We start from the raw sequence: 24,977 nt of genomic DNA, 5'->3' as shown, positions 1-24,977 counted from the left end.
GATTGTGTGGAGGTGGGTAAGAGATGTAAGTTCATGGGATCAGCCATTGCAGCCTGGACTGGAGGGTCCCACCTGGAGAAGCCCCCTCCAGGCCGGGCGACAGGGTGCATAGATCCCCTTGTCCATCTCATGGAGCTGCGGTCATTTTTCATCTTGTGGTGCTGTTGCACTGCATCTCCGGCCCCATCTCTAAGTGCCGGTCATTTTAACAAGTTGACGCTGGCCTCATACATCTCCGAAACCCTTTGTATCAGGGCCTCTCCCTGGGGGCGGGGCACATGAGGAAGCTTCCCGCACCACACGTCCATGCCGAGAGTCTGGGGTCTGGCTCGGGCGTGGTGGCCCCGCTCGGCTCCCTTGCTGAGGCCGGCTTCGACAGGGGTGTTGGGTGTTATGTTTCCCTCTGGCTCCATGGGCAGTGCCCTTGCCTATCCGCGCGCCCCCTTGAAGACTGAACTGTGCACACGTGGCCTCAAGTCACCCCCTGTGGCTTTGAATTCTCTTCTCCAGGGACAAGACAGAGACGGGGAGGAGAGTAGCCAGCCCAGAAAGCGGAGAAAGTGCCTGCGGCCCAAGGCATCGCTCCTGTCTCCCGCTCCTTCTGCCTTTGGGGAGCCGGGCCCCGAAGGAGGCCACCAGCGCTGCCCGTGGTCTCCGGTGCTCCCGGTGGACCACTCCCTGCAGGGATCGTTCCAGTGCTCTCCCGATATGCCGCCCCTGGTGCTGAGCCCCATCCGGGAGGGGTCTGGGCTGTATTTAAACACTGTTCCATGTCCACTCAGGATGATTCTGACAGAGTCATCGGCAGCAAGCTTGGTGAGTGAGGCTCAGGCCTGTCATCTCTGACCATCACACGGCAGGCCTGCTATGGGCAGATGCAACTCGACATGTAGCATTTGATCCAGGCGTTCTCTCTGGCCTTCGGCTGTGTCCAGCCTGGGGGTCCCATGGCTGCTCAGAGGTATCCCAGGACCATGTGGAACCAGCAGCCTTCTAGGTGCTGAGAATTTTACAGGCAGAAGGAAAATATGGAGGCCATGTAGCCTGACCACCCTTCTGCCCGTCCTCTTGAATAATTTTGTTAGCAGTTTTATTGGTACATAATTCACATACCATATGAATCACCCTTTTAAAATACAGTGTTTTTTAGTAAATTCATAGACTTGTGCATCCATCGCACCATGTAATTTTAGAGCAATTTCATCACCCCAGAAGCAGCACTGTACATTTGCAGTCACACACACCCCCCACAGCCCCCATCTCCCCAGCCCTGGGCAACCACTGATCATCTCTAATCATCATGGACGCAACCTGCTCTGGACATTGCATGTAATTGGAATCATACAGTATGTGACATTTGGCGTTTAGTTTGTTCATTTAGCATAATGTTTTCAAAGTTCATCCATGTTACAGCATATACAGTGCTTCAATCCTTTTTATGGCTGAATAATATTCCATTGTGTGGATACACAACATTTAACGATTTATACCTGATGAGTATTTGAGCTATTTCCATCTTTTAATTATCATGAATAATGCTGTTATGAACATTCACATACAAGTTTTTGTTGGACAAAGGCTTTCATTTCTCTTGAGTTTATGCCTAGGAGTGGAATTGCTGGGTCATAGGGTAACTATGTTTAATGGTTTAATGCCAGACTATTTTCCAAAATGGCTGAGCCATGGTAATAAATTTCGATGCACATTACATGCAAGTTCCAATTTTCCACATCCTTGTTAGTGATTCTTCATAAATTATAACTCTCCTAGTGGGCATAAAATATCTTATTGTGGTTTTGATGTGCATTTCTCCTATGGTAATGATGTTGATATCTTCCGATGTGCTTGTCCATTTGTGTATTTTCTCAGAAGAAATGTCTGTTTAGATCCTTTGCCCCTTTTTAAAATTGAGTTATTATCTTTGTATTACTGAGTTGTAAGAGCTCCTTACATATTGTGGATGCAAGCCCCTTATTAGATACATGATTTGGAAAGTCTCTCCTGTTTCATGTCTTATCTTTTCATTTTATTTATGGTATTTGCGATACAAGAGTTTTAATTTTTTGTCACTTGTGCTTTTGGTGTTGTATCTGCAGCTTTGCCTGACTAAAAGTCACAATTGCTTTTTTTAAGTCAGTTAAGAAAAGAGAAGAAATATGCAATTATGCTGACTTTTACTCCTTTCTCTTCAAAGAGTTTTATAATTTTAGCTCTTACATTTAGGTCTTTGATCGATTTTAAGTTAACTTTTATATATTATGTGAGGTCAGAGTCTAAATTCATTCCTTTGCATGTGGATATCAGTTGTTCCAGCACCGTTTGTTAAAGAGATTATTCTTCCCCCCATTGAGCTGGTGTGGCACCTTTGTGGAAAATCAACTGACCATAGTGATTTTAGATTTTTCTTAGTTTTTAATACAGGCAGTTACAACTATATGTTCCCTCAGAACATTGCTTTAGCCACATTCCATAAGTTTTAGTATGTTATATTCTTCTTTCCATTTATCTCAAAGTATTCCCTAATTTCTCTTTTGATTTCTTCTTATATACATGGATTATTGAGGAGTGTGTTGTTTTATTTCCACATATTTGTGAATTTTCCAAATTGTCTCCTTTTGATTTATAATGTAATTGTATTGTAGTCAGAGAACATGCTTTGTATTATGTTGTTCCTTTTAAATGTATTGAGACATGTTTTATGGCTAGAATATGTTCTGTTCTGAAGAATATCCCATGTGCGCTTAAGAATATATTCTACTGATGTTGGGTGGAATGCACCAAAAATGTTTCTGTCTTGTTTTATTCTGTGTGGTTGTCCTATCCATTACTGCAAGTACTGAAATCTCCAACTATTGTTTTGAATTGTTTATTTCATACTCAATTGTGTCAGTTTCTGCTTCATGTATTTTTGGACTGTTTTTAGGTGCATATATGCTTATAATTGTCATATCTTCCTGATGGTGTGATTGTTTTTTCCAAGAAGTGACTACAGTGTTCTTTATCATCACTGCAATAATTTTATCATTATCTCTAGTTTTTTTTATAGGCTAATTAGCCTAACATTAGTACCATTCTGCCTCTTTTATGGTTGTTTACTTGGTATATTTTTTCTGTACTTGTATTTTCAACCTGCTTGTGTTTTTTTCAAATAAACCATGTCTTCTATAGATTATATTAGTTGGATCATATATTTTTTATCTAATCTGACGAACTCTGCATTTTGATTGGTTTATTCAATCCAGTGTCACTTAATGTTACATTGTTATAGGGAGGTTTACATTTGCCATTATGCTTTTGATTGTATGTACCTTGCCTTTTTCTCCTTCTGTTCCTCTATTCTGGCTTTCTTTTGTATTAAGTGTTTTCTACTGTAACATTTTAATTCCTTTAGTTTTTCATTTTTTTCTTAGTCTTTCCTTAGTGGTTGCTCTAGGACTTAAAACTACATCTTAACGTTATCAGAATCTGTTCAGATGTATAATAACTTACAGTGAAATATAGACACATTACTCCTATGCAGCTCTATTTCTCCTAACCCTTTTTCTCTTATTATGTATATAAATACTTTATATATATATTTTATTTTCTGTATGTGTGTGTGTGTATATACATATAAATCCAGCAATACATTGTTTAGTTCTTACATTATACTCTTTTGTATTATGTAACAAAAACTGAGAGAATAAAGGAAAGCAAGCATTATGTATACAATTTGTTATGTAACATTTTTAGTTATCCTTTCTCGTCTCTTCATTTATTTATTTCTGTGGATTGGAGTTATGGTATGGAGTGTTATTTCTCTACTCCAATGCATCGCCCCTCTGTTGTGCTGTTGTTGTCATATATATGTTTATAAATTACAGGCCTATAACACTAATGTTTCATGCACTTACTTTTTAAGTCAAGAAAAGAAAAAATATGCAATTATACTGCCTTTTATAATTACCTACATAAGTAGATTTACCAGTGTTTTGTATTTGTTTGGATTCAGGTTACTATCTAATGTATTTTTTTCTTTCAGCCTGAAACTTCCTGTAGTATTTATTTTCATTGTGGAGGTGTAATTCACATGTCATACAATTCATCCCTTTAAAGTACACAATACAGCAGTGGTGGGTACATTCTCAGAGCTGTGCAACTGTTGCTACCATCAGTTTCCAGATATTTTCGTCATGTCCCAAAGAAGCCCTGTACTCAGCAGTCACTCTTGTCCTTCCCCTCCCAACCCAGTCCCCAGCCGTAGGTAACCACGAATCTACGTTCTGTCCTGTAGGCTCGGCTCCTGTGGACATTTCATACAAGTGGAAATCATATGATGTGTGCTTCTTTGTATCTTCTTTCAGTTAGCATAAAAACTTAGGGTTTCATCCATGTTGTGTATATCAGAACTTCATTTCTTTTCATGCATGGCTGAATAATTCTCTACCTTTAATGTTCCTTATAAGACAGGTCTGCTAACAACAAGTTTCCTTGGTTTTTATTGACCTAAGGATATCTTTTTTCATCTTCATTCTTGAAAGGTAATTTGCTGGATATAAGATTCTTGGTTAACAGTTTTTACTTCCAGCAATGAGATGATGTTGTCCCACTGCCTTCCAACTGCTATCATTTTCAATGAGAAGTCAGCTGTTAATCTTACTGGGGTGTACATCTATATCATGTTATTTTACTTTTTTGATTTCAAGGTCTTTCTCTTTGGCTTTCAGTATTTTGCCTATGATGTGCCCAGATGAAGAGCTCTTTGTGTTTATGCTACTTGGAGTTTATAGAGTTTCTTGGATGTATGCATTGTTTTTTTGTCACATTTTGCACATTTTCTGCCATTTAATACTGTAAATATTTTTCTGTTCCTTTCTCCACTCCTCCTTGTATTCCCATTACACCTGTTGCTACACTTATTGATGCCCCACATTTCTCTGTGGCCCTTTGTTTTCTTTCATTCATTTATTTTTCTCTCTGTTCTTCAAAATCCGTAATCTCCATGAATCTATCTTTAAGTTGGCTGCTGGTTACTTCTGCCAGCTCAAATCTACATTTTGGTTATTGTCCTTTCTTAACTCAAAAATTTCCATTTGATTCTTTTTTTTTTTTAAACAATTTCTACTTCTTAATAGTATTCTCTCTTTGATAAGCATTTTTCATTGTACCTTCCTTTAGTTCTTTAGGCATGAGAGCTGGGAGGAGAGGGACCCCCTGTGTCCCTGGCTGCACCTCCCTGGAGTAGAGCCCTCCAAGTAGCGCTTCTGATACACAGTGCACGGGGTTGGTAGGTAAGGGAACAAGTCATGGCTCAGATGCCACAAACTCACTATTCTTACTGAGATTTACTCAATTGGCCTGAATGAATATTTCTTAAAATGCTGGATACCTTTAGGATAACTTCTAGAGACTTTAACTGCTTTAAAATAATTTTGACCTCTTAATTTGTTGCTTTACTCTTTGTATTTTCAGAAGTCCTAGTCCTCTTCCACATGATCTTTTGAACAATTTTTGTTGTGACAAGAAGAGTGAACATAGACCTACCCTCTAACAAATCTTTTAAGTATTCAATATAGTACTGTTGGCAGTGCTGTACATCAGATCTCTAGAGTTCATTCATCTTCCTAAATTGATACTTTACATTCCTTGGTTAGTAACTCCCCATTTCCGACGACCCTAACCCTGGCCACCACCATTCCACCCTTTGGTTATATGGATTTGACTGTTTTAGATACTACATGTTAAGTGCATTCATGCAGTATTTCTCTTTCTGTGACTGGCTTATTTCATTTAATATTCTCAAGGGGTTCATCCATGTTGTTGCATATTGCAAAATTTCCTTTTTTCAATGCTAAGTAGGATTCCATTGTATGTATAAACCACATATTCTTTACCCATTCATATGTCGATGGTCATCTTGGTTGTTTCCACGTCTTAGCTATTGCGAATCACGTTGCAGTGAACATGGGAGTGCAGGTGTCTCTTTGAGAGCCTGATTTCCATCCATTTGTTTCAATACCGACAAGTGGGGCTGCTGGATCATACGGGAGTTCTATTGTTAGTGTTCTGAGGGAGCTCCCGACCTTGCAAGCTTGGAAACCCTACTTTCAGCTGCTCTACAAAAGCAGGGAGAAGGGGACCCTGCATCCCTTCCACTCAGTGTTCTTGAAGCTTTCTGTTGCATGTTTTCTAGATCAAGTGGATGACTCTTCTGGCAGCCATGTTATCAAGGATAACACCAAGCCCCGCATTCGAATGTGAGTTTGAACAGACTTAGAACCTGGGGTTCCTACCAAAGTGGGGATATTTTTACCCTTCTTGTGTTCCCCCAGAGTTCCTTCCTCTCTGGGAGAGAAGTGGTAGATTTCTCTGGGTGTATGTGGGAAGTTCAACCAATATTCCTTCCTTCTGGGCATCCCATAGTTGGGCCCACGGGGACAGATGCCCAGGGCCCTGGGGTTTTAGGTAGAATTGGTGATGGCACATGTGAGGCTTGAGTATCCATGGAATGTGACTAGAGGGATGTGGCCATGGATGTAGAAGCATGCCAGGCATCAGCATACACCTCCCCTGTCCTGGACCCCTAGAGGGGTACCTGAGGGAGAAGCCTGGTGATAAAGAATATTGGAGGAAGGGGGTGTAACTGGACAGTATCTAGAACACTTGTCCATGTCTGTCTGGGGTGACGAATACTCAGCAGATGCATCTGGGAGATGACAGAGGTTTCCACAGAGCAGGGCTGTGGCCTGAGAGCAGGGCACGTCACACATCTCCGTCTTATTTCCCATCTTAGTCACATGTGTATGTCTCATGGGTGGCCTCATTTCAGACGCATCAGGATAGGAAAGAAGTTTCAGGTCGAGATCCCAGAGCTCCAGGAGCACCCTGCGGCCGAGACCAGTGAACATGGAGCTTCTCTGGTCTGGAAGCCATCGGACGATGTGATGGGCCATCCAGAAACACAGGATAGAGGTGGCTGAGACATGGGGCCAAATTCCCAAGGGTACCCCCCCTTCCCTCATCTCCAAGGAGTTCCTCCTCCCAGTCCTCACCTGGACCAGGAAGCAGTATCCCTGGGTGGGGCACCCGGCTGTGGGACCAGGCCGTCTCCTCCCGCCCCCCATTATCCTCATGCAGTAACCAGCCAGGCCATCCTGAGCAGGTGCCAGGAGCAGGGTTTCTGCCCTTCCTCCCTGTCCTTCCCATCACTTAAAGTGAAATATGGAAGCATTTCTACTATGCAGCTCTATTTCTCTGAACCCTCTTGCTCTAATTATTCATATATGTACTTTATATATGTATGTGTATATGAGTGTGTGTGTATATAAACCCAGCAATACATCAATTCTTATATTATACAATTTTGTTTTATGTAACAAAAAGTGAGAGAATAAGGGAATGCAAGCATTATTTATACAGTTTGTTATATAACATTTTTCGTTACCATTTCTCATCTCTTCATTTATTCCTGTGGATTTGAGTTACTGTATGGAGGGCTATTTCTTTACTCCAATGCATCTCCCCTTTGTTGTACTGTTGTTGTCATATATGTATGTGTGTGTGTGTGTGTGTGTATATATATATATATATATATATATATGTTTATAAATTACAGGCCCATAACAGTAGTGTTTTATGCAATTACTTTTTAGGTCAATTAAGAAAAGAGAAAAAATATGCAATTATACTGACTTTAATAATTACCTATATAAGTACATTTACCAGTGTTTTTTGTTTGTTTGTTTGGATTCAGATTACTATCTCATGTCATTTTCTCTTTCAGTCTGAAGAACTTCCTGTAATATTTATTTTCATTGTGGAGGTGTAATTCACATGTCATACAATTCATCCCCTTAAAATAAAGTATACAGTGGTAGTTGGTATTTCACAGACCTGTGTGTGCAATCGTTGCTACCATCAATTTTCGGATATTTTCATCATATCCCAAGGGAGCCCTCTACTCAGCAGTCACTCTTGTCCCTCCCCTCCCGACCCTGTCCCCAGCCGTAGGTAACCACAAATCTACTTTCTGTCCTGTAGGCTCTGCTCTTCTGGACATTTCATATAAGTGGGAATCATACAATGTGTGCTTCTTTGTGTTTTCTTCCAGTTAGCATGAAAACTTAGGGTTTCACCCATGTTGTGTATATCAGAACTTCATTTCTGTTCATGGCTGAATAATTCTCTCCCTTGAATGTTCCTTGTAAGACAGGTCTGCTAGCAACAAGTTTCCTCAGTTTTTATTTACCTAAGGATGTCTTTCTTCACCTTCATTTTTGAAAGGTAATTTTCAGGAGATAAGATTCTTGGTTGAGTTTTTACTTCCAGCAATGAGATCATGTTGTCCCACTGCCTTCCAACTGCTATCATGTTCGATGAAAAGTCAGCTGTTAATCTTACTATAGTGTGCATGTAGGTCACGTTATTTTTCTCTTTTTGCTTTCAAGATCTTTATCTTTGGCTTTCAGTATTTTGCCAATGATGTGCCCAGATGGAGAGCTCTTTGTGTTTATGCTACTTGGAGTTTATAGGGTTTCTTGGATGTATGTATTGTTTTTTCATCTCATTTTGCACATTTTCTGCCATTAAATACTTTAAATATTTTTCTGTTCCTTTCTCTACTCCTCGTATTTCCATTACACGTGTTGCTGCACTTATTGATGCCCCACATTTCTCTGAGGCTCTTTGTTTTCCTTCATTCATTTATTTTTCTCTGTGTTCTTCAAAATCCATAATCTCCATGGATCTAGCTTTAAGTTGGCTGCTGGTTACTTCTGCCAGCTCAAACCCCCATTTTGGTTATTGTTCTTAACTCCAAGATTTCCATTTGGTTCTTTAATAAAAACACAATTTCTACCTCTTAATAGTATTCTCTCTTTGATGAGCTTTTTTCATTGTACCTTCCTTTAGTTCTTTAGGCATGAGAGCTGGGAGGAGAGGGACTCTCTGTGTCCCTGGTTACACCTCCCAACCTTGCAAGCTGAGAAACCCTACTTTCAGCTGCTGTACAAAGGCAGACAGAAGGGGCCCCTGCGTCACTTCCAGTCAGTGTTCTGGAAGGTTTCTGTTGTGTGTTTTCTAGATCAAGTGGATGACTCTTCTGGCATCTGTGCAATCGAGGATGACACCAAGCCCAGCATTAGACCGTGAGTTGGAACAGACTTAGAACCTGGGGGTCCTTCCAAATTGGGGATATTTTTACCCTCCTTGTGTTCCCCCAGAGCTCCTTCCTCACAGGGGGGTTAGCTTCTCTGTGGGAGAGAAGTGGTAGATTTCTCTGGGTGTATGTGCGAAGTTCCTCCAATATTCCTTCTATCTGGGCAGCCCATATTTGGGCCCACTGCGACAAGTGCCCAGGCCCCTGAGGTTCTAGGTAAAATTGGTGATGGCATGTGTGAGACTTGGAATGTCCATGGAATGTGACTAGAGGGATGTGGCCATGGATGTAGAAGCATGCCAGGCATCAGCATACACCTCCCCTGTCCTGGACCCCAAGAGGGGCACCTGAGGCCAGCAGCCTGGTGATAAAGAAAATTGGAGGAATGGGGGTGTAGCTGGACGGTATCTAGAACACTTGTCCATGTCTGTCAGGGGTTACAAATACTCCCCAGATGCATCTGGGAGATGATAGAGGTTTCAACAGAGCAGGGTTGTGGCCTGAGAGAAGGACACGTCACACATCTCCGTCTTATTTCCCATCTTAGTCACATGTATATGTCTCGTGTGTGGCCTCATTTCAGACGCATCAGGATAGGACGCGAGTTTCAGGCCGAGATCCCGGAGCTGCAGGAGCGCCCCCCAGCCGAGACCGGTGAACAAGGAGCTTCTCTGGTCTGGAAGCCATCGGACGATGTGATGGGCACTCCAGAAAAACAGGATAGAGGTGGCTGAAACATGGGGGCCAAATTCCCAAGGGTACCCCTCCTTCCCTCATCTCTAAGGTGTTCCTCCTCCCAGTTCTCACCTGAACCAGGAGGCAGTATCCCTGGGTGGGGTAGCCGGCTGCGGGACCAGGACGTCTCCTCCCGCCCCCCATTCTCCTCATGCAGTAACCAGCCAGGTCATCCTGAGCAGGTGCCAGGAGCAGGGTTTCTGCCCTTCCTCCCTGTCCTTCCCTTTGCCTGCTTTTCAGGGAGCTGTGAGGGAGACAGGGACAAGGAGCCCCTCTCTGTGCTCTTGGGGACGTCTCCTCCCGGCATTCACTGACTCCCTGTGTCTCCCTCTCTCACACTCTTCTGGGGATGTTTGCTGTGCACAGTGACTGAGCTCTGCAAGATGGCCTCCAGCGCAATGCCAGGAGGGGGCACCAACCTGGAGCTCGCTCTGCACTGCCTGCACGAGGCCCAGGGCGATGTCCCGGTGAGCTGGAGGCAGGGGCGGGCTTGGCGGGTCCCTGGGAAGCCCCTGCTCTCCTGAGGCTGGGGATCTGGTGCATGTAATGTGCCCTCTGCAGGCTTTGCAGCTCATGAAAACTAAAGAAAGACCACCCATCCTTCTCCCCAGTGGCTGTGGGGTTGATGTCGTCAGTTGTAGGGCAAACGTGCAGATGTGGCCCAGTTAGTCAGTTATTTACCTGGGGCAGCTGCAGAGCACCAGGTTCCTCCGAGATCGCAGGGGCAGGGGGAGTGGAGCCCAGTAGACTGACTCAGGTCCTGCACTGATCTGGTTTATCGATGGAGCTTTACCTTTTTGATTAAAATCCCATGTACGAAAACCCCTGATGCAATGAAAATATCTGCTTCCTCCAAGGACCCGCTTCACAATCCTGAAGTTTAGAAAATGAAAAGTTCAACTCTGAGTAGTGGAAATGGGGGTCATGTCACCCAAGTTAGGGCCCCAGGAGTCAGTATTGGCAACTGTACTTTTCCTCAAGTTGCAAGGCAGTGGCTGCCACATAGTGGGTGCTCAGCAGAGTAACCAGCACATGTGTGTTTGCCCTCATGAGTGTTGTGGCCCTGGGGCAGGGCTGGCTTTGGGACCCCCCTCGGTCTAATGCTCTGCTTCTACCATTTTTGAAATTAACAAATTTTCAAAAAGCCTGCAATTTCATTTTGCACTGGGCCCTGCAGGTTCCGTGGCCAGTCCCGATCGGGTTGACACTGTTGAGCGAGACAAAATCCTTCTCCGTGGGGCTTGCATTTTAAATTTAGGACAGTCAAAGGGAAATCTGTTTTTAAAAGTTGTTAGTGATTAGTTCTATGAAGAAAATAAACTGGGGCATGGCACAGCCAGGGCTCCTACAAATGCCAGTCCTTGACGAAGGAAGGAGCTGGCACAAGAGTAAATCTGCACACTGCTTCATTCATCAAGAAAACCCTACTATTAGAAAAACCCCAGCTGCACTCAGTATGCGTAGCGACAGAGCCGGTACGTCCACATGCAGTTTGCAGGCCGTGGCCAGTCCACGGCCCCACCACGCGCTGAGTAGCCCTGGAGTGAGGGAGGCTTTAGGGAGGCCTGTGTTTCTCAAATGAATGTAAGGATGAAGGCAGGCCTCCACCTCACCTTCCCTCCCTCAGAAAGTAGCCCGCTTTCCTTCCTGCTCCAGGTGGCCCTAGAGACCCTGATGCACGGAGGACCCCAGAAGCCACCAACTCACCCACTGGCTGACTACCACTATGCAGGTACTGGAGCAAGGCTGCGGGAGTGGGTGTGCCCGGCTACTACCCGGGAGCCAGTCGGTCTCGGCGGCAGGCCCTGCTTGTGCCCCTGGGTGTGCTCTTGGGGCCCTCCTTCTCCTGCCTTTCCAGAAGGGCCTCTCCTCTCCAGGGGACATCAGTGGGTGCCTGTCTCTCCTGGCTGGGTCCTCCCTTCCCCCTTCCAGTACAGTGGTTCCCTCAGGGGCTGTTCCCAGCCAGGAAGGGGATCCCTTGGCCAAGGAGCCGTGAAGGCGGGCTCAGATTCAGTGGCTGAGCACCCCAACCTAGGAGTCAGGCAACTGGGGGTCCCTGCCTCCCGTTGGCAAGTCTGTTAACCAATGGAAGCCTTGTTACTGCATCTGTAACGTGGGGATAGTATTGGTCCCAACCTGCTGAGGTTTTTCTAAGGATTGTATGAGACAAAACAGAATTCTTGGCACATACTTGGTACTTGGTAACGACAGCTTTAAAAAGGGCAGGCTGCATTTCCGCCATGGCTGCGGCTGCAGAACTGTCCTTTTTCCTCCTGTTTCTCTGATAGGTTCTGACGTCTGGACCTCCCAGGAGAAGGTTCTGTTTAATAAGGCATTCCAGGCTCACAAAAAGAACTTCCACTTGATACACAAGATGGTAAGGTATACGTGGGTGGGCTGGTGTAGACAAGGCCTCGACTCACACCGCTGAGCTGAGCTAGAGCTGGAGGGCCTATCGGGGTTACACGCTGTTCACACTGTAAACAGTTGGTAATTTAAAAAGGCCACTGATGTGAACAACGCCAGACAGTACAGAAATGCCATCATGTGCTCAAAGCCCTCCACACCCATCCCCATCATCCCGCTTCTGAATGATGACCTCTGACTTTGGCTGGGCACCTCAGGCATTTCCCCGTACAGATCTTACGTGCATATACACATGTATTTAGGAAAGGATGCAATCATACTACACTTAATGTCTGCTGATGTTTTTTGTTCTTTTAACTTGATATACACAAAACTGCACGTAACAAAAAATGTACTATTTCATGTTTTGACATATTTATACCTGCAAAACCATCACCATAGTCAAGATAAGAAACACATTCATCACCCCCAAAAGTTTCCTCCTGTCCCCTTGGTAAATCCCTTTTTCCTACCACCCCTGTCCCTCCCTAATCACCTCCTTATCTTCTTTCTGTCACTCCAAATTAGTTTGCATTTTCCAGAGTTTTCTATCTGTCCTGCAGCATCTGCACTGCTTGTCTGCCTTGTGTGACTTCTTACACTCAGCATCATTGTTTTGAGGTTCATCCATGTTATTGTGTGGACCCTTTTTCTTGCTGAGGAGTATTCCATTGTGTGGATGTAACACAGTTCATTTAATCATTCACCTATTGATGGACATCTGTGGGGTTTCCAAGTTATCTGCAATTATAAATAAAGCTTCTGTGAATATTCACATTCAAATCTCTACATGAACACGTACTGTAGGTGGGGGGGGAGGGCAGCAAATACTTAGGAAAGGAATGAGTGGCTCACATGGTAGGTGTACATTTAACTTTTCAAGAAAGTGCCAAACTTAACCAAAGGGGCTGTACCATTTCACATTCCCACCGGCAGGTACAAGAGTTCCAGTTGCTCCACAACATCTCCAGCACTTGATATGGTCGGTTTTTTTAATCGTAGCCATTCTAATGAGTATGCAGAGGTATCTCACCGCGTTTCCCCCTGACTAATGTTTCTGAACAACTTTTCATGTGCTTGTTTGCTATCTGTGAGCCTTCTTTGGTGTCTGTTTGCTTCTTTGCCTTTGTTTTCACTGGGATGTTTGTGTTTTTATTGAGTTGTAGGAGTTCATTATTTGTTCTGGGCACAAGTCTTTTATCCAGATATATGCTTTGCAAGTATTTTCTCCCAATCTGTAGCTTTTTAGTCTTTTAACAGTGTCTTTTGAAGAAAGTTTTAAATTTTAATTAAATTCTATTGATTACTTTTTCTTTCATGGACCGTGATTTTGGTGTTGTATCTAAGAAATCTTTGCCTAACCCAAAGTCACAGAGTTTTTCCTCTATGTCTTCCAGAAGCTTTATAGCTTTAGGCTTTACATTTAGATGCGTGGTCCTTTCGGGGTTAGGGTTTGTATGTAGGGCACGGTATGGATTGCAGCTCCATCTTTCCTGTGGGTGTTTAGCTGTTCCAGTGCCTGTTGTTGCAGAGGCCATATCTTCCCCACTCAGCCGCCTTTGTATGGGGCCAGATAGCAGCTGGCTGTGTGTGTGTGGGTCTGTTCTATGTATTGTTGGATTCTATCTGTTAAAACTGTGTCTGGAATTCCCCCCCCGAGTCCGTGGTGGGCACTGGCCTGTCGCTGTCTCTCCTGCGGTGCGTTTGTCTGGCTTTGGGATGGGGGTAGTGCTGACCTTGTAGAATGAGTTCAGGAGTGTTCCCTCCACTTCAGTTTTTTGGGGGAAGAGTTTGTTTAGAATTGGATTACTTCTTCCTTCCTTAAATATTTGGGCCTGCAGCTTTCTTTGTGGGGAGGTTTTGAAGTGCAAATTCAACTTATTTAATAGATATATGGCTACTCAGGTTATCAATGTCCTTTTGAGTGAACCTTGGTAGTTTTTATCTTTCAAGGACTTTTGTACATTTCTTCTAAGTTGTCTGATGTATTAGCATAAAGTTGTTTATTATATTCTTATATTCTCCTTTTTGAATTTATAGACTATAGTGATAGCCCCTCTCTCATTCCTGCTTTCGGTAATATATCTTTTTATTCTGATCTGACTAAAGGCTTATCAATTTTACTGATTTTCTCAAAAAACCAGTTTTGGCTTCCTGGTTTTTCTCTATTTGGTTTATTTATTCTGCAATTTCTTCTGTTTGCTTTGTGTTTAAATTGCTCTTCTTTTACTAGTTTCTGAAAATGGAAGCTGAGCTCATTGATTTCAGACCTTTCTTCTTCCCAAACATGGGTTTGTAGTGCTGTAAGTTTCCCTCAAAGTACTTCTTTGATAAGTTTTCTTATTTTGGGTTTTCATTTTTATTCAATTCAAAATACCTTTTCATCTTGCTTTTGATTTCTTTTTTGAAGTATGAATATTTAGAAGTGTGTTAGTCTCCAAATGTTTGAGGATTTGCCCCCCAGATCTCTGGAATTTTCCTCTGAGCAGCTCTTCCCTGTCCTGCCTTGTCCTGTGAACTCTCACTGCCTTGTTCTCCCAGAATCCTCCCTCCCATCTCAGCTCAGGAAGCCCACCTGGCTCTGCCCGGACCCCTCTCCCCGGGCCACAGCCTGGAAACTCTCCCAGGGTGTAGTGTGTAGGGACAGTGGGGGCTTATTTTCTGTCTCTCAGAAAGACTTGTTCTTGGCTTGCCTAGCATCTTACCAAACATTATTTCAGACATTTTGACTGTTTCTTCTCATTGTTTTGAATGGGAAGGTCAGTGTAGCTCCTGTTACTCCATCTTGTTTGGAAGCAGAAGTCCAACTTCTTTTTTTTTCTTCTAACCGAGTAATATTTCTTAGCAGAGGATTTACTACTTTGGCTCCTAGTCTTTGAAGATACACAGAGCTGAAAAAATTTCACATGGAGAAAGTATTTTCTGAATTGAGCTCATATCTTAACTGGCCAATTAAATTTTCCTGAGAAATCATCTTCCTAGAGCAATTAAACTTTCCTGTTCCGTTTTGTTTTTACAGAAGTTATTATTAATGGAGTCAATTCTTAGTGGTGGGAGAGCACACGGTGGGGTCTGAATGCCCGAGGATCTGACTGTGCCCTCAAAACCCCCTCCTACTCTCGTGGGCCCCTTATCTCTGTGCTGCAGGGCACTGCCTAGCTGTTGCAAAGGCTTTGTGGTCTCTGCTGATGAGGGCAGCCTGCTGCAGGGAGTCCCAGCTGGTAAATGCATAGCCATTAGGCCTGACGTCACAGTGAGCGCCTGTGTAGGGAGCCCTCGTGTACACCTTCCTGTAGGGAAGGCCTCCCGGGATTGACTTGGGGCTCAGAGAGCATGCAGAGCTTGGACGGTGCTGGCTACAGTGGCGTCACCCTGAGCCCCTTATCAGCAGCAGGACTCTGTGCTTCTGTGCTCCTTGTAGCCCAGGGGCGTGCCAAGCCCAAGGGGAGAGACATTCCAGGAGAGCTTTCAGGAAGTGCCTAGCCCCACGGCGAGGGGGCGTGTGGGGCAGTGCCCAAAGCCCGCTGCTGTTATCTTTCACCAGGTCCAGACAAAATCGGTGGCCCAGTGTGTAGAGTATTACTACACCTGGAAAAAAAAGACCAGGTTTGCCTATGTTCGGGCCCCAGGCCTGGAAAATGGGGTCAAAAGGAAGCTGTTCGAGTCAGACCCAACAGAAACAAAGGTAGGGGATTCTGGGGCAAGGGGTCTCACTGGAGTTCAGTGCTGGTCTGAACAGCTGCTGATCACCCAGGTCAGGGTGGGGAAGGGGCCCCTACAGAGGAAAGCATCTCCCTCAGAAGGGTGGAAGGTCGGCACCCTGATGTCATTTCTGCCCCTTGTGCAGGCCACTTGCAGCGCTAAGAAGAGACGCAGCCGCCGTCCAACCCCTGAGTTGAAGACAGAGACGGAGAGTTGCAGGGGAGAATGCGTCATTGCCACCAGCCCAAGTGCTGGTCCCAAGCGGACCCCTGAGCCTCCGGGGCATGGCCAGGGCCAAGGCACTTTTCCCTGCAGGGAATGTGAGAGGTGGGCACCAGCCCTGTCCCCGGATGCACCCACACAGCCTGCCCTCTGTCTCCGTGTGCCCTCAGCCCACCTTCCCCCTGCTCTGACCCATGTCCTCTGCTGACTCTGCAGGGTATTTGATAAGATCCAGAGTAGAAATGCCCACATGAGGCAGCACCGGCTTCAGGACCCCGTGGAACCAACTGTCAGGGCAGAGAGACCAGCGAAGGCCTTTAAGCTGAAAGAGGAGGAGAAGGAGGAGGAAGGGGAGCTGGGGCCTGACATGGGCCCCTTGCAGGGGTGATTTGGGCCGTGAGCCGGGGCAAGGCAGCAAGTCATCGGGATGAGGACCTCGGGCCCTGTCACCTCTCCCTTCAGCCTTCCCGAGGTGTTCAGGGCATCCCTCTGCCTCCACCCCCACTCCCCTGCCCCCCACTGACCAGCCCAGCTTGCAAACAGTGGGCATTGACCATCAACACGCAGAGCGCTGCCATCATTGGACACTGTGACATCCTTGCCAGCTGGTGCCAGAGGCTCCGTTCTCTTTAGGTCAATAGTCTCTCCCCTTCTATTCTCTGGAGCAGAGAGCCTTGTGTGGGGAAACATGTTCGATCTGAGTCCTCACCAATCTTTGCCTCAATTTTGGGGTTTCATTACATCTGTTAGAGAAGGCCGAGGTGTGGACACCCAGTGGGAAAATAACTCCGGATCTCCCAACATGTCAGACTCCTCATTAGGAGAGTGTGCCCTCTGCATTTAGCCCCTAGTATGATAATGACTTTGTACATTCTTAAGTTTTTTTTTTGTACAAGTCAATTTGTAAATCTAATTAAATTGTGTTCTTAAGCAGCTATCTTCTGGCTTCTCTGGCCTGTTGAGCCAACAAAGGCTTTAGGGCTCCTGCCAGTCACCAGCACCACAGAAACGAGTGAGCTTAGTGTCCGCCCTGGAGGGGCAGGGTCCCCATACATTCCGGGAACCGGCCCTGAGGTGCCCACTGCAGTGTGTGTCTGCGCCCAGTCCATGCAGTGGGCCCACAGCGACACAGGAGGGACACAGGTGCTCCCCTCAGGGAGCTCACATTTTAGGAGCAGGAGAGCAGCAGGAATAAATAAGCAAAGTGGTTTTAGCTCCTGCTTTGGGCCATAAGGACAGAAGAGTCAGCAGCGTGGTGAGCAGCAGTCAGGACATGACGGGGGTTCCAGTGTGTCCGGGGTGAAGTCAGGGTCTCCCAGCAGCGGCCAGCTCAGCATGCGGATCGCAGCGGGGACGAGGATCACCCCCTCCTGCCCCGAGGTCCACACCAGAGGGCACAGGAAAGAGCACGTTCCTCCCTCCCTCCTCGTGTCCCTCTTTAAGAGCGGGGAGGCTTGTAACGGTCTCCAGAAGAATGCCTCTGGGTCCACTGGTCAGGACGGGGGCCCATGCTGTTTCTAAACTGATCCCTGGCAGTGGGAAGCGATATGGCGCAGTCATCCCCATATCCAAGGTCTCCTCAGGACCGGGGGAAACCAGCATGTTCGCCCAGGTTTCCTGCCTCCTGACGAAAGCGGAAATTCTTCCTGCGGGAAAAGAAGAGGAAGCATGAGCGGCTACCGGGTCGGCAGCCCTTGCGTCCACCACAAGGTGACGGGAGGGAAATAAGGCAGGGGCTCAAATCCTAAAGAGTGACCAGGGTGTGGCCGATGGCGTTAGGGGGACGGCCAGGGAAGGCCACCCAGAGGAGGCTGCTGGGGCCACGGTCTGGACTCCAGGCCACGGCACAGCAAGTGCTGCCACGGGAACTAGCGGAGGGTTCCAAGCTCTGTGGCTGCCTTGCCGAGGTTGCAGAAGGCAGGACGGCAAGCCTGGAGAGGTGACAGAGGCTCTCAGACGACGGTGGCCTGGGCTGGGTAGCCGTAAAGAGGGACAGAAACTCAGGGATTAGGGATGCATCTCAGGAGACTCAGACTTACTGATGGGTCACACTGTGAGAAACCCACTCACTGGTCCAAATTCACTAAGTGGACACGGAGACAGGAGAGCGGAGCGAGACTTTAATGACGGTCTTGCAGGATTGGGAGTCTGGTGGGCAGGCACACCTGGGGAGTTTGGCCCCAGTAATTTACCTCAGCGCGCGCGTCCCTCCCCTGGTTCCTCATTGGCTGAGTACTGCAGGGTTCACATTCTTTCCCGGACGTCGCCTAAGCCAGTTACATCTTTCTTACTGGTACATTTAAAAAACTCAACCAGGTATAGCCAGGCCCTTATCAATTCCCACCCCTACTCTCAGCCTGAGCAGCTTCCACCATGTGGCCTTTTGTTAATACCTTACTGTTAAAATGTTTTAAACCTCCTGGTGGGAGTAAATCACATTTAGGTTTTATGCTGTTTTCTAACGGCTGTGACAGTTTCTCAGGCTTTCCTTGTTTCAGATGCCATGACAGCTTTGAGACGTCCTGGTCAGGTATTTTGGAGAGTGTGCCTCAGTTGGAATTGTGTGTTTTTCTCATGATTAAACTGGAAGACCATAGAGGTGAAGTGCCACTGTCATCGCATGTTATTAAGGGTACATGTGTCAATGTTTTGATTTATCACTGTTGGTGTCAGCCTCCGCTGCCTGGCCGGCAACGTTTGTCAGGTTTTTCCACCCTCAGCTCAGCGTTCCTCCCCATACTGTGCAGGAAGTCACTTAAGGAGAAAGGAGTTGTGCTCCACCTTTTTTATTTTGGTATTAATGTACAATCACATGAGCAATATTGTGGTTACTAGGTTCCCCCCTGTGGGATTGATGGGGTTGATACATAATTCAAGTAAGGTAGAAATCAAACTTATAAGCTCACATGACTTGACTGTTTTTCCCACACACTCAGTTGATGTGTAATCAAGGACTGAGTGATGGGAACCAAAGCAGTTCTCATGGCTCGGAGCCATCTTCACACAGTTTGGTATCCTTGAGAAGCGTCGCGACCTTGGGCTAGACTCAAGGCCGGATAATGATGTTTAAGTTCATTGTAAGTTCATTTGCTCAGTAAACATGAGGAGTGTCTTCTCAGCATTGCTCCTGAGCTGTTACGCCTTGAGCCCCCTGGCTGACCCTTTCAGGTCTTCAACGACTCATCACGTCTCCTCCTTTGTCTGGGGCTTAGAGGCAGGGAGGGGACTGACTGGCAAGCGGGGCTCCAACAGGGACCGTTGAAAGAGCAGGGAAGCTCCGCTCGGCGACCCTTGACAAGCAGAGCTGGCAGCTCCGAAGATCGCTGATCCGGTAAGACTCCCGAGAAATCGCGCGTAGGGACAGCGAGACGTCAGGACACTATAATGGGCCAAACAGACCAAAGCAGCTAACCGGAGGACTATTTAAAATTACTCTGTGCCCTCCTAAAAACACCAGGAGTGAAAACTTCTAAGAAGGATTTTGCCCAATTGCATAAATACATTAAAAAATATTGTTATTGGTTGCCGCCGCAGGGAACCCTCAAACAAACAAATTGGGCTAATGTTATGAGATCTTAAGAAAGCTCCTGGACGGGGCGATGCTATGCCTTGGCCTGTCTAATCTTTATGTAACTTGATCACTCTCGCTTTGCAACCTTTACAAACTCCCCCTTTTTAGGGGCTCGCCCGGGATGACCTCAGAGGTGAGCATCAGCACCCAAGCCTGCCTTTTCTCTCCCTGTCCTTATAGAAGGGAGCCGTCTGTGGCGCACATCGGGCGCTCGTCAGCCACTTAAATGGGACGAGCCCGGCTGCCGATGTCAAAGTCTCGAGCGACAGTTTCCCCTGCGTCTCCCTCAGTGGATCCCCCGTCTCCCTCGGGAGCCGGGAATGTCAGCTGAGTGGAGGCCCGGATTCCCGTTCAGAGGCGTCTCCTTGGATGCGAGGGACCGAGGAAGGCCGTGGGCACCTGCGAGACTCTAGGCTGACGCTGCACTTCAGCAGCTTCTGAAAGGCCCGCGTGTCTGGAATCAGACCCCGACAGCCCGACTGGGTGTCCGTGAGGAGCGCCTCTCTCTCTCTGCCTCTGACTCCCAGCCTGCTTCTTCAGCCTGCCCTGGCCTCTGAGTGAGGCAGGGGGTGTCCCTAACTCTCTTCTGACTTCATCAGTCTCACGGAACCTGACGCTCATCCCCACAAGGTAGGAGACCCACGCTTCGCTCTTATTCCTGACTTAATGCTGCACTCTTTATCTCATAAAATGTGTCTGGGCACCCATTAGCCACTTAAAAGATGATTAGTGGTGGCTACCAGTCTTAAGTCTCAGGTGAAAGGTTTCCCGGTGTCTGCCGCTCCTTGATCCCCTGCCTCTGGACCAATGGGAATGTCGGGGAGTGGTTGAGCCGATTTCCTACTTTCCTATCCTAATCGGCGGACTCCGAGGGCGGACTGGATCAATAGACCATGGTCCTTAGATCTCAGCTCCGGCTGATTGATCCTATGGCGCTGAGTGAACCTCCAGCTAGGCTGCTGCCTATGCGAAAGATGCAGATGATCCCGACCTCTTATCTCACAGATCAGATCTCTTACAGTAGGTGATTAGCAGGATAATTCCCAAGCAGTGAGAGAAACTGGTGTTTAAGGGTATAAACCCCACCATAAATGTCCCTAACTGTCTCTGAATTTTCTCTCTCCCTTTGCAAGCGTTCCTCTGCTCCTTTTCAAAGCAGTCCTGTTAGGCCTGCGCCACTTTTTCCTGTGTAATGTAATGTAAGTGGCGTCTGTAAAGCCATCAAGCTGAAAGGTCAGACCAACAAGTCAATAGCTCTGTTCTGTTAACTCCTTTCCCTAGAGGCAGTCATCCTGGAGCTGAGCATTTCCTTGTCTGAAGCCCCAGGGAAGCGAGACAAGCCTGTGACTCAGATCAAGACTCTAAGCAGTGAAGAAAAGTCACACACTCCCTGCACTTATCAGACAGGCAGGGGCCTCTCGAGGAAGGACTAAAGCTCAGGCAGAAGAAACTAGGAAAACTAACAGAGTAATTAAATCCCTAAACTAAGAAAGAAGTGTCTTATCTTCTGCACATAAACCTGGCCTCAACACAAACACTGATTAGAGAGGCTTGGCCCCTGAAAGAAGTATGCGATATAATGTTATGCAGCTAAATATATTTTGCCACAAGGAAAATAGTGAGAAGTCCCGTGCACTACTACAATATGGAAGTAGTTTTCTAAATTCCTTTAGTGAAAATCTATTCTACTTACTGGTTCATCATGATCTTTGAAAATTGGGAAGTCTTAAACTAGACTCCCTGAGATAGAAGAGATTTATATTTTATAACACAGCCTGGCTTTAAACGACTGGTGCTAGAATTGTACTTGCATTTCATTTCCAGCCCCCTGGACACACACAGTCCGTATCAGTTCAGAGCCTTCGTTGGCCCTGTTAGTCTGGGGCCATCTAAACCTTAACCCAGTTACGTAAACTGCTCGCCCTTAGAGTGTATTCTTGAAAACTGAAGTACTTTAATCAAGTAAGCTAAAAAGAAAGAAGGCAATTGAGTATTAGTAACTCAAATCTTTAATCAGTTTGTGTGTATGTTTTTGTATGAAAAGTGTTGCTAACTGTAGTCATTATGTCTCAGTCTGTATGTTTGTGTGTCTAAGCATGTAAATGAAAAATATTTCCTACCTCCGGATGGTATTAATAAAAACTGATTTAAAGACAAGCGCTTGTGAACATTGAGCATTCTAAAACTTCCATGAAATCTAATAAAAAATGTTAAGCATTAAAGCTAATTTAAGTGAAACGGACATGTCCTTACAGTTAACAACTGCCAAAGTTTACTTAAAGTCATTTAAGTTGATGTTACCTGTTAAATATTTCAAGAAGATGCTTAAAGAAAAGCTTGACTTTGATGTTTGGTAAAAGTTTTATAAGTAATCTGGCATGGTTGCTAAAAATAAGTAAATAAGTGTAGCAAATAAACATCTTAATAATAATACTGTATTAGTGTATAATGGTATATATATCTGCAAACAGCCTGAGAATTTTTGTGGTAACCAAAATTCTTAAAGTTTGCTAAGTTATATAGATATATTTTGTGCTTAATGAGAAATTGTGCTGTAAGGCACATTTCCAAAAATGATAAAATATGTTCATAGATGTATCAATCTGAAGAATGCTGGTGTAACAGTTTACAGTGGCCTGTTTTTCAGTGTTCACTGAATGTTAAGGTACCAAATGGTTTTAAGTTCTAATGAAAACTACTTAATAATAATAAGGAAAACATTTCTGTATGCTAAAGAGTGTATGTTTTAATAAGAGAAGGTATAAGGAATAGAAATGCATTGTATAGGAAGTAAAAGAAGATAACTATTCAAAAGTATAGCTGTTTGTTTAAAGACAGTTATGTAAAATGCTTTATTCATATTTATAACTGAGATTAAACAATGTCATTTTCATATGTCAAAAAGAAAGAACAAAAGTTTCTTACTCTACCTTTAATGTTGAAAGATTATAAAAAGTTTTCTGATTATTAAAAGTTTCTTTTGCTTAAAGTTTCAATGAATTGTCTGAGTATTTAAGAAAATGAGATCTTAATATTAAAAAGACTAAGCTAAGTGTTGTTAGCTGTGTAACCTTCTGCATTTGCTTTTAAACTTTCTTATTATCATTCTGGTTAAATAATAAGTGTTATTTAATAACTATAATTCTATTTAGGCAAGCGCCTTAAAAACTTTTGACAACTTCCCAAGACCAAATTTTAAAAAGTTTTTTTACCTCTAATTAACTCTGATATTTTCCAGAGGGCCCCTGAAACATATCAGAGGAATTTCTTCTCCTCATCAAGGAAAATATTTGACTAATTTGGCGTATTTCCCCGATATATATTTGCCTGGAGAGCACCGTCAAAGGGAATGATGGCAAACTTTAGTACTGAATGTTGTAAGTTACAGAAATAGCACTCCTCCCCCTGAGACGCTTACTCCTGATGCCCAATTAAATTTCCCTGTGAGCACTGCTAGCATCACGGACTGTGTATGTACTCACTGTACTCATGTAGCCTCTTACTGTAATTCCACAATCAATGTGAAATGGTCTTCTGGATATAGACTTCCAAATGGTTGGGTAATTTTGTGTAATGACAAAACACATCAAGCCCTTTCTTCCCCCTACCGAGGTGTTTGTGGGGTGGGACGCATTCTTCCTGATCTAATAGACCGTCCGGATATAAGCGTAAGAGACGTCTCTGAGCTCTGCCGTCAGATTGTGATGAAAACTTGAAACTTGGAGACCCTGCTGCTGTTGCAGCTGCAGCTGCGTTCCTCCTGCCGGTTCCTGGACTTGTCGTAGGAATGCAGAAAGAGATCTCTAAGCTGGCCTGTGCATATAGCAAAACAACAAAATTGACTGCTTCTATATTATCGGAACTCAACCCAGAACTGGGAGAAGTGCGAGCTGCAGAGCCTCAGGATCGCGCTGCTGTGGACCGTCTGCTGTTAAAAGAGCACGTAGGATGTGAACAGTTTCCAGGAATGTGTTGTCTCAATTTGTCTGATTCTCCTCAAACTATTCAGAATCAATTAGATGATATCCATCATATTGTCAATAAGTTTTCACAAATGCCTGGGTTACCTGACTGGTTTTCTTGGTTTCGTTGGATATGGCCAGTAATTGTAGGCCTGCTTTTACTACGTATCTGTATTCCCGCTTTGTTAATGTGTGTACGCAATTTAATTAGTAGTTTGTTAAAACCTATACATGCTTACGTTACTCTACAGGAAATCATGTCAAAGAAATAATCAATCTTCTCATATTCTAGAAATAATCAATCTCATATTCTCTTCCATCTACTTCTATAGCTTTTTTTCTTCCTTTCAAAATACAGCTCTTTACTAGAATTCGTGCCTCATACTTAAAATTGCTGTGCATCATAATCCTTTTCACTGGCAAAGATGTCTTAACGCAAGTGCTGGACACAAGCCACGGGGCATAAATCTGTAAAGAAGTGGAAAACTAACCTTTTCAAAGGATATTACTTCTCTCTCACTTACCAACTTTACATGTCCCTGTATGGCCCCGGAAGATGGCTGGTTAGCCAGAGACGGGTAAGATTCCTCAAGGGAGGAACAACCTAAGACAGGCACAGTCGCAGGGGGGCCATCAGGTGAGAGATGGGGGGCCAACAGGGGTGAGGCTTAGAGCCTCAACCCCCCAGTTTTGAGAGAAATCTTCTGCACCCATGGATGTTTTGTTGCCCTTGCCCAGCTCAGACCAAAACACAGTCTATAGCACAGACCTGCTCACCTGCACCTACCCTCTAATTGCACTCCATTTATTTTCTATCTTTGCTATCCTTTACATAAGTTCAAAACATAGACTTTTACTTTATACTGTAGAATGTAAAGAACTATTCTATGTCAAAAAACCTTCTATTAGAACTGGTTTACTTATTATACTCCTATATCTTAAAAGAAAAGGGGGATATGTGGGATTGATGGGGTTAATACATAATTCAAGTAAGGTAGAAATCAAACGTATAAGCACACATGACTTGACTGTTTTTCCCACACACTCAGTTGATGTGTAATCAAGGACTGAGTGATGGGAACCAAAGCAGTTCTCATGGCTCGGAGCCACCTTCACACAGTTTGGTATCCTTGAGAAGCGTCGCGACCTTGGGCTAGACTCAAGGCCGGATAATGATGTTTGAGTTCATTGTAAGTTCATTTATTCAATAAATATGAGAAATACCTTCTCGGCATTGCTCTTG

The 24,977-nt window shown here is 45.0% G+C and overlaps 2 protein-coding genes across 2 annotated transcripts in view; one reads left to right on the top strand and one right to left on the bottom strand.

The window, feature by feature from the left end:
- Nucleotides 1-16,596, top strand: part of LOC140847149 (zinc finger protein 541-like) — a 38,420-nt gene extending 21,824 nt beyond the window's left edge. Inside the window, exons 8-19 of the mRNA XM_073226399.1 lie at nt 255-381; nt 685-816; nt 6,173-6,236; nt 6,809-6,951; nt 9,062-9,125; nt 9,720-9,862; nt 10,238-10,338; nt 11,528-11,603; nt 12,160-12,248; nt 15,822-15,962; nt 16,125-16,306; nt 16,418-16,596. Coding sequence (XP_073082500.1) covers nt 255-381; nt 685-816; nt 6,173-6,236; nt 6,809-6,951; nt 9,062-9,125; nt 9,720-9,862; nt 10,238-10,338; nt 11,528-11,603; nt 12,160-12,248; nt 15,822-15,962; nt 16,125-16,306; nt 16,418-16,589 — 1,434 coding nt within the window. The 3' untranslated portion in view covers nt 16,590-16,596. The remainder of the gene's footprint in view (nt 1-254; nt 382-684; nt 817-6,172; nt 6,237-6,808; nt 6,952-9,061; nt 9,126-9,719; nt 9,863-10,237; nt 10,339-11,527; nt 11,604-12,159; nt 12,249-15,821; nt 15,963-16,124; nt 16,307-16,417) is intronic.
- A 770-nt stretch (nt 16,597-17,366) lies between these two features.
- Nucleotides 17,367-24,977, bottom strand: part of LOC140847148 (uncharacterized) — a 37,536-nt gene continuing 29,925 nt past the window's right edge. Inside the window, exon 4 of the mRNA XM_073226398.1 lies at nt 17,367-17,847. Within this exon, the coding sequence (XP_073082499.1) occupies nt 17,507-17,847 (341 nt within the window). The 3' untranslated portion in view covers nt 17,367-17,506. The remainder of the gene's footprint in view (nt 17,848-24,977) is intronic.

This window comes from Manis javanica, chromosome 17 (genome assembly GCF_040802235.1).
Source record: "Manis javanica isolate MJ-LG chromosome 17, MJ_LKY, whole genome shotgun sequence".
Lineage (NCBI taxonomy): Eukaryota > Metazoa > Chordata > Mammalia > Pholidota > Manidae > Manis > Manis javanica.
Note: the sequence above shows the minus strand (reverse complement) of the source record. Positions and strands in the feature narration are given on the sequence as shown.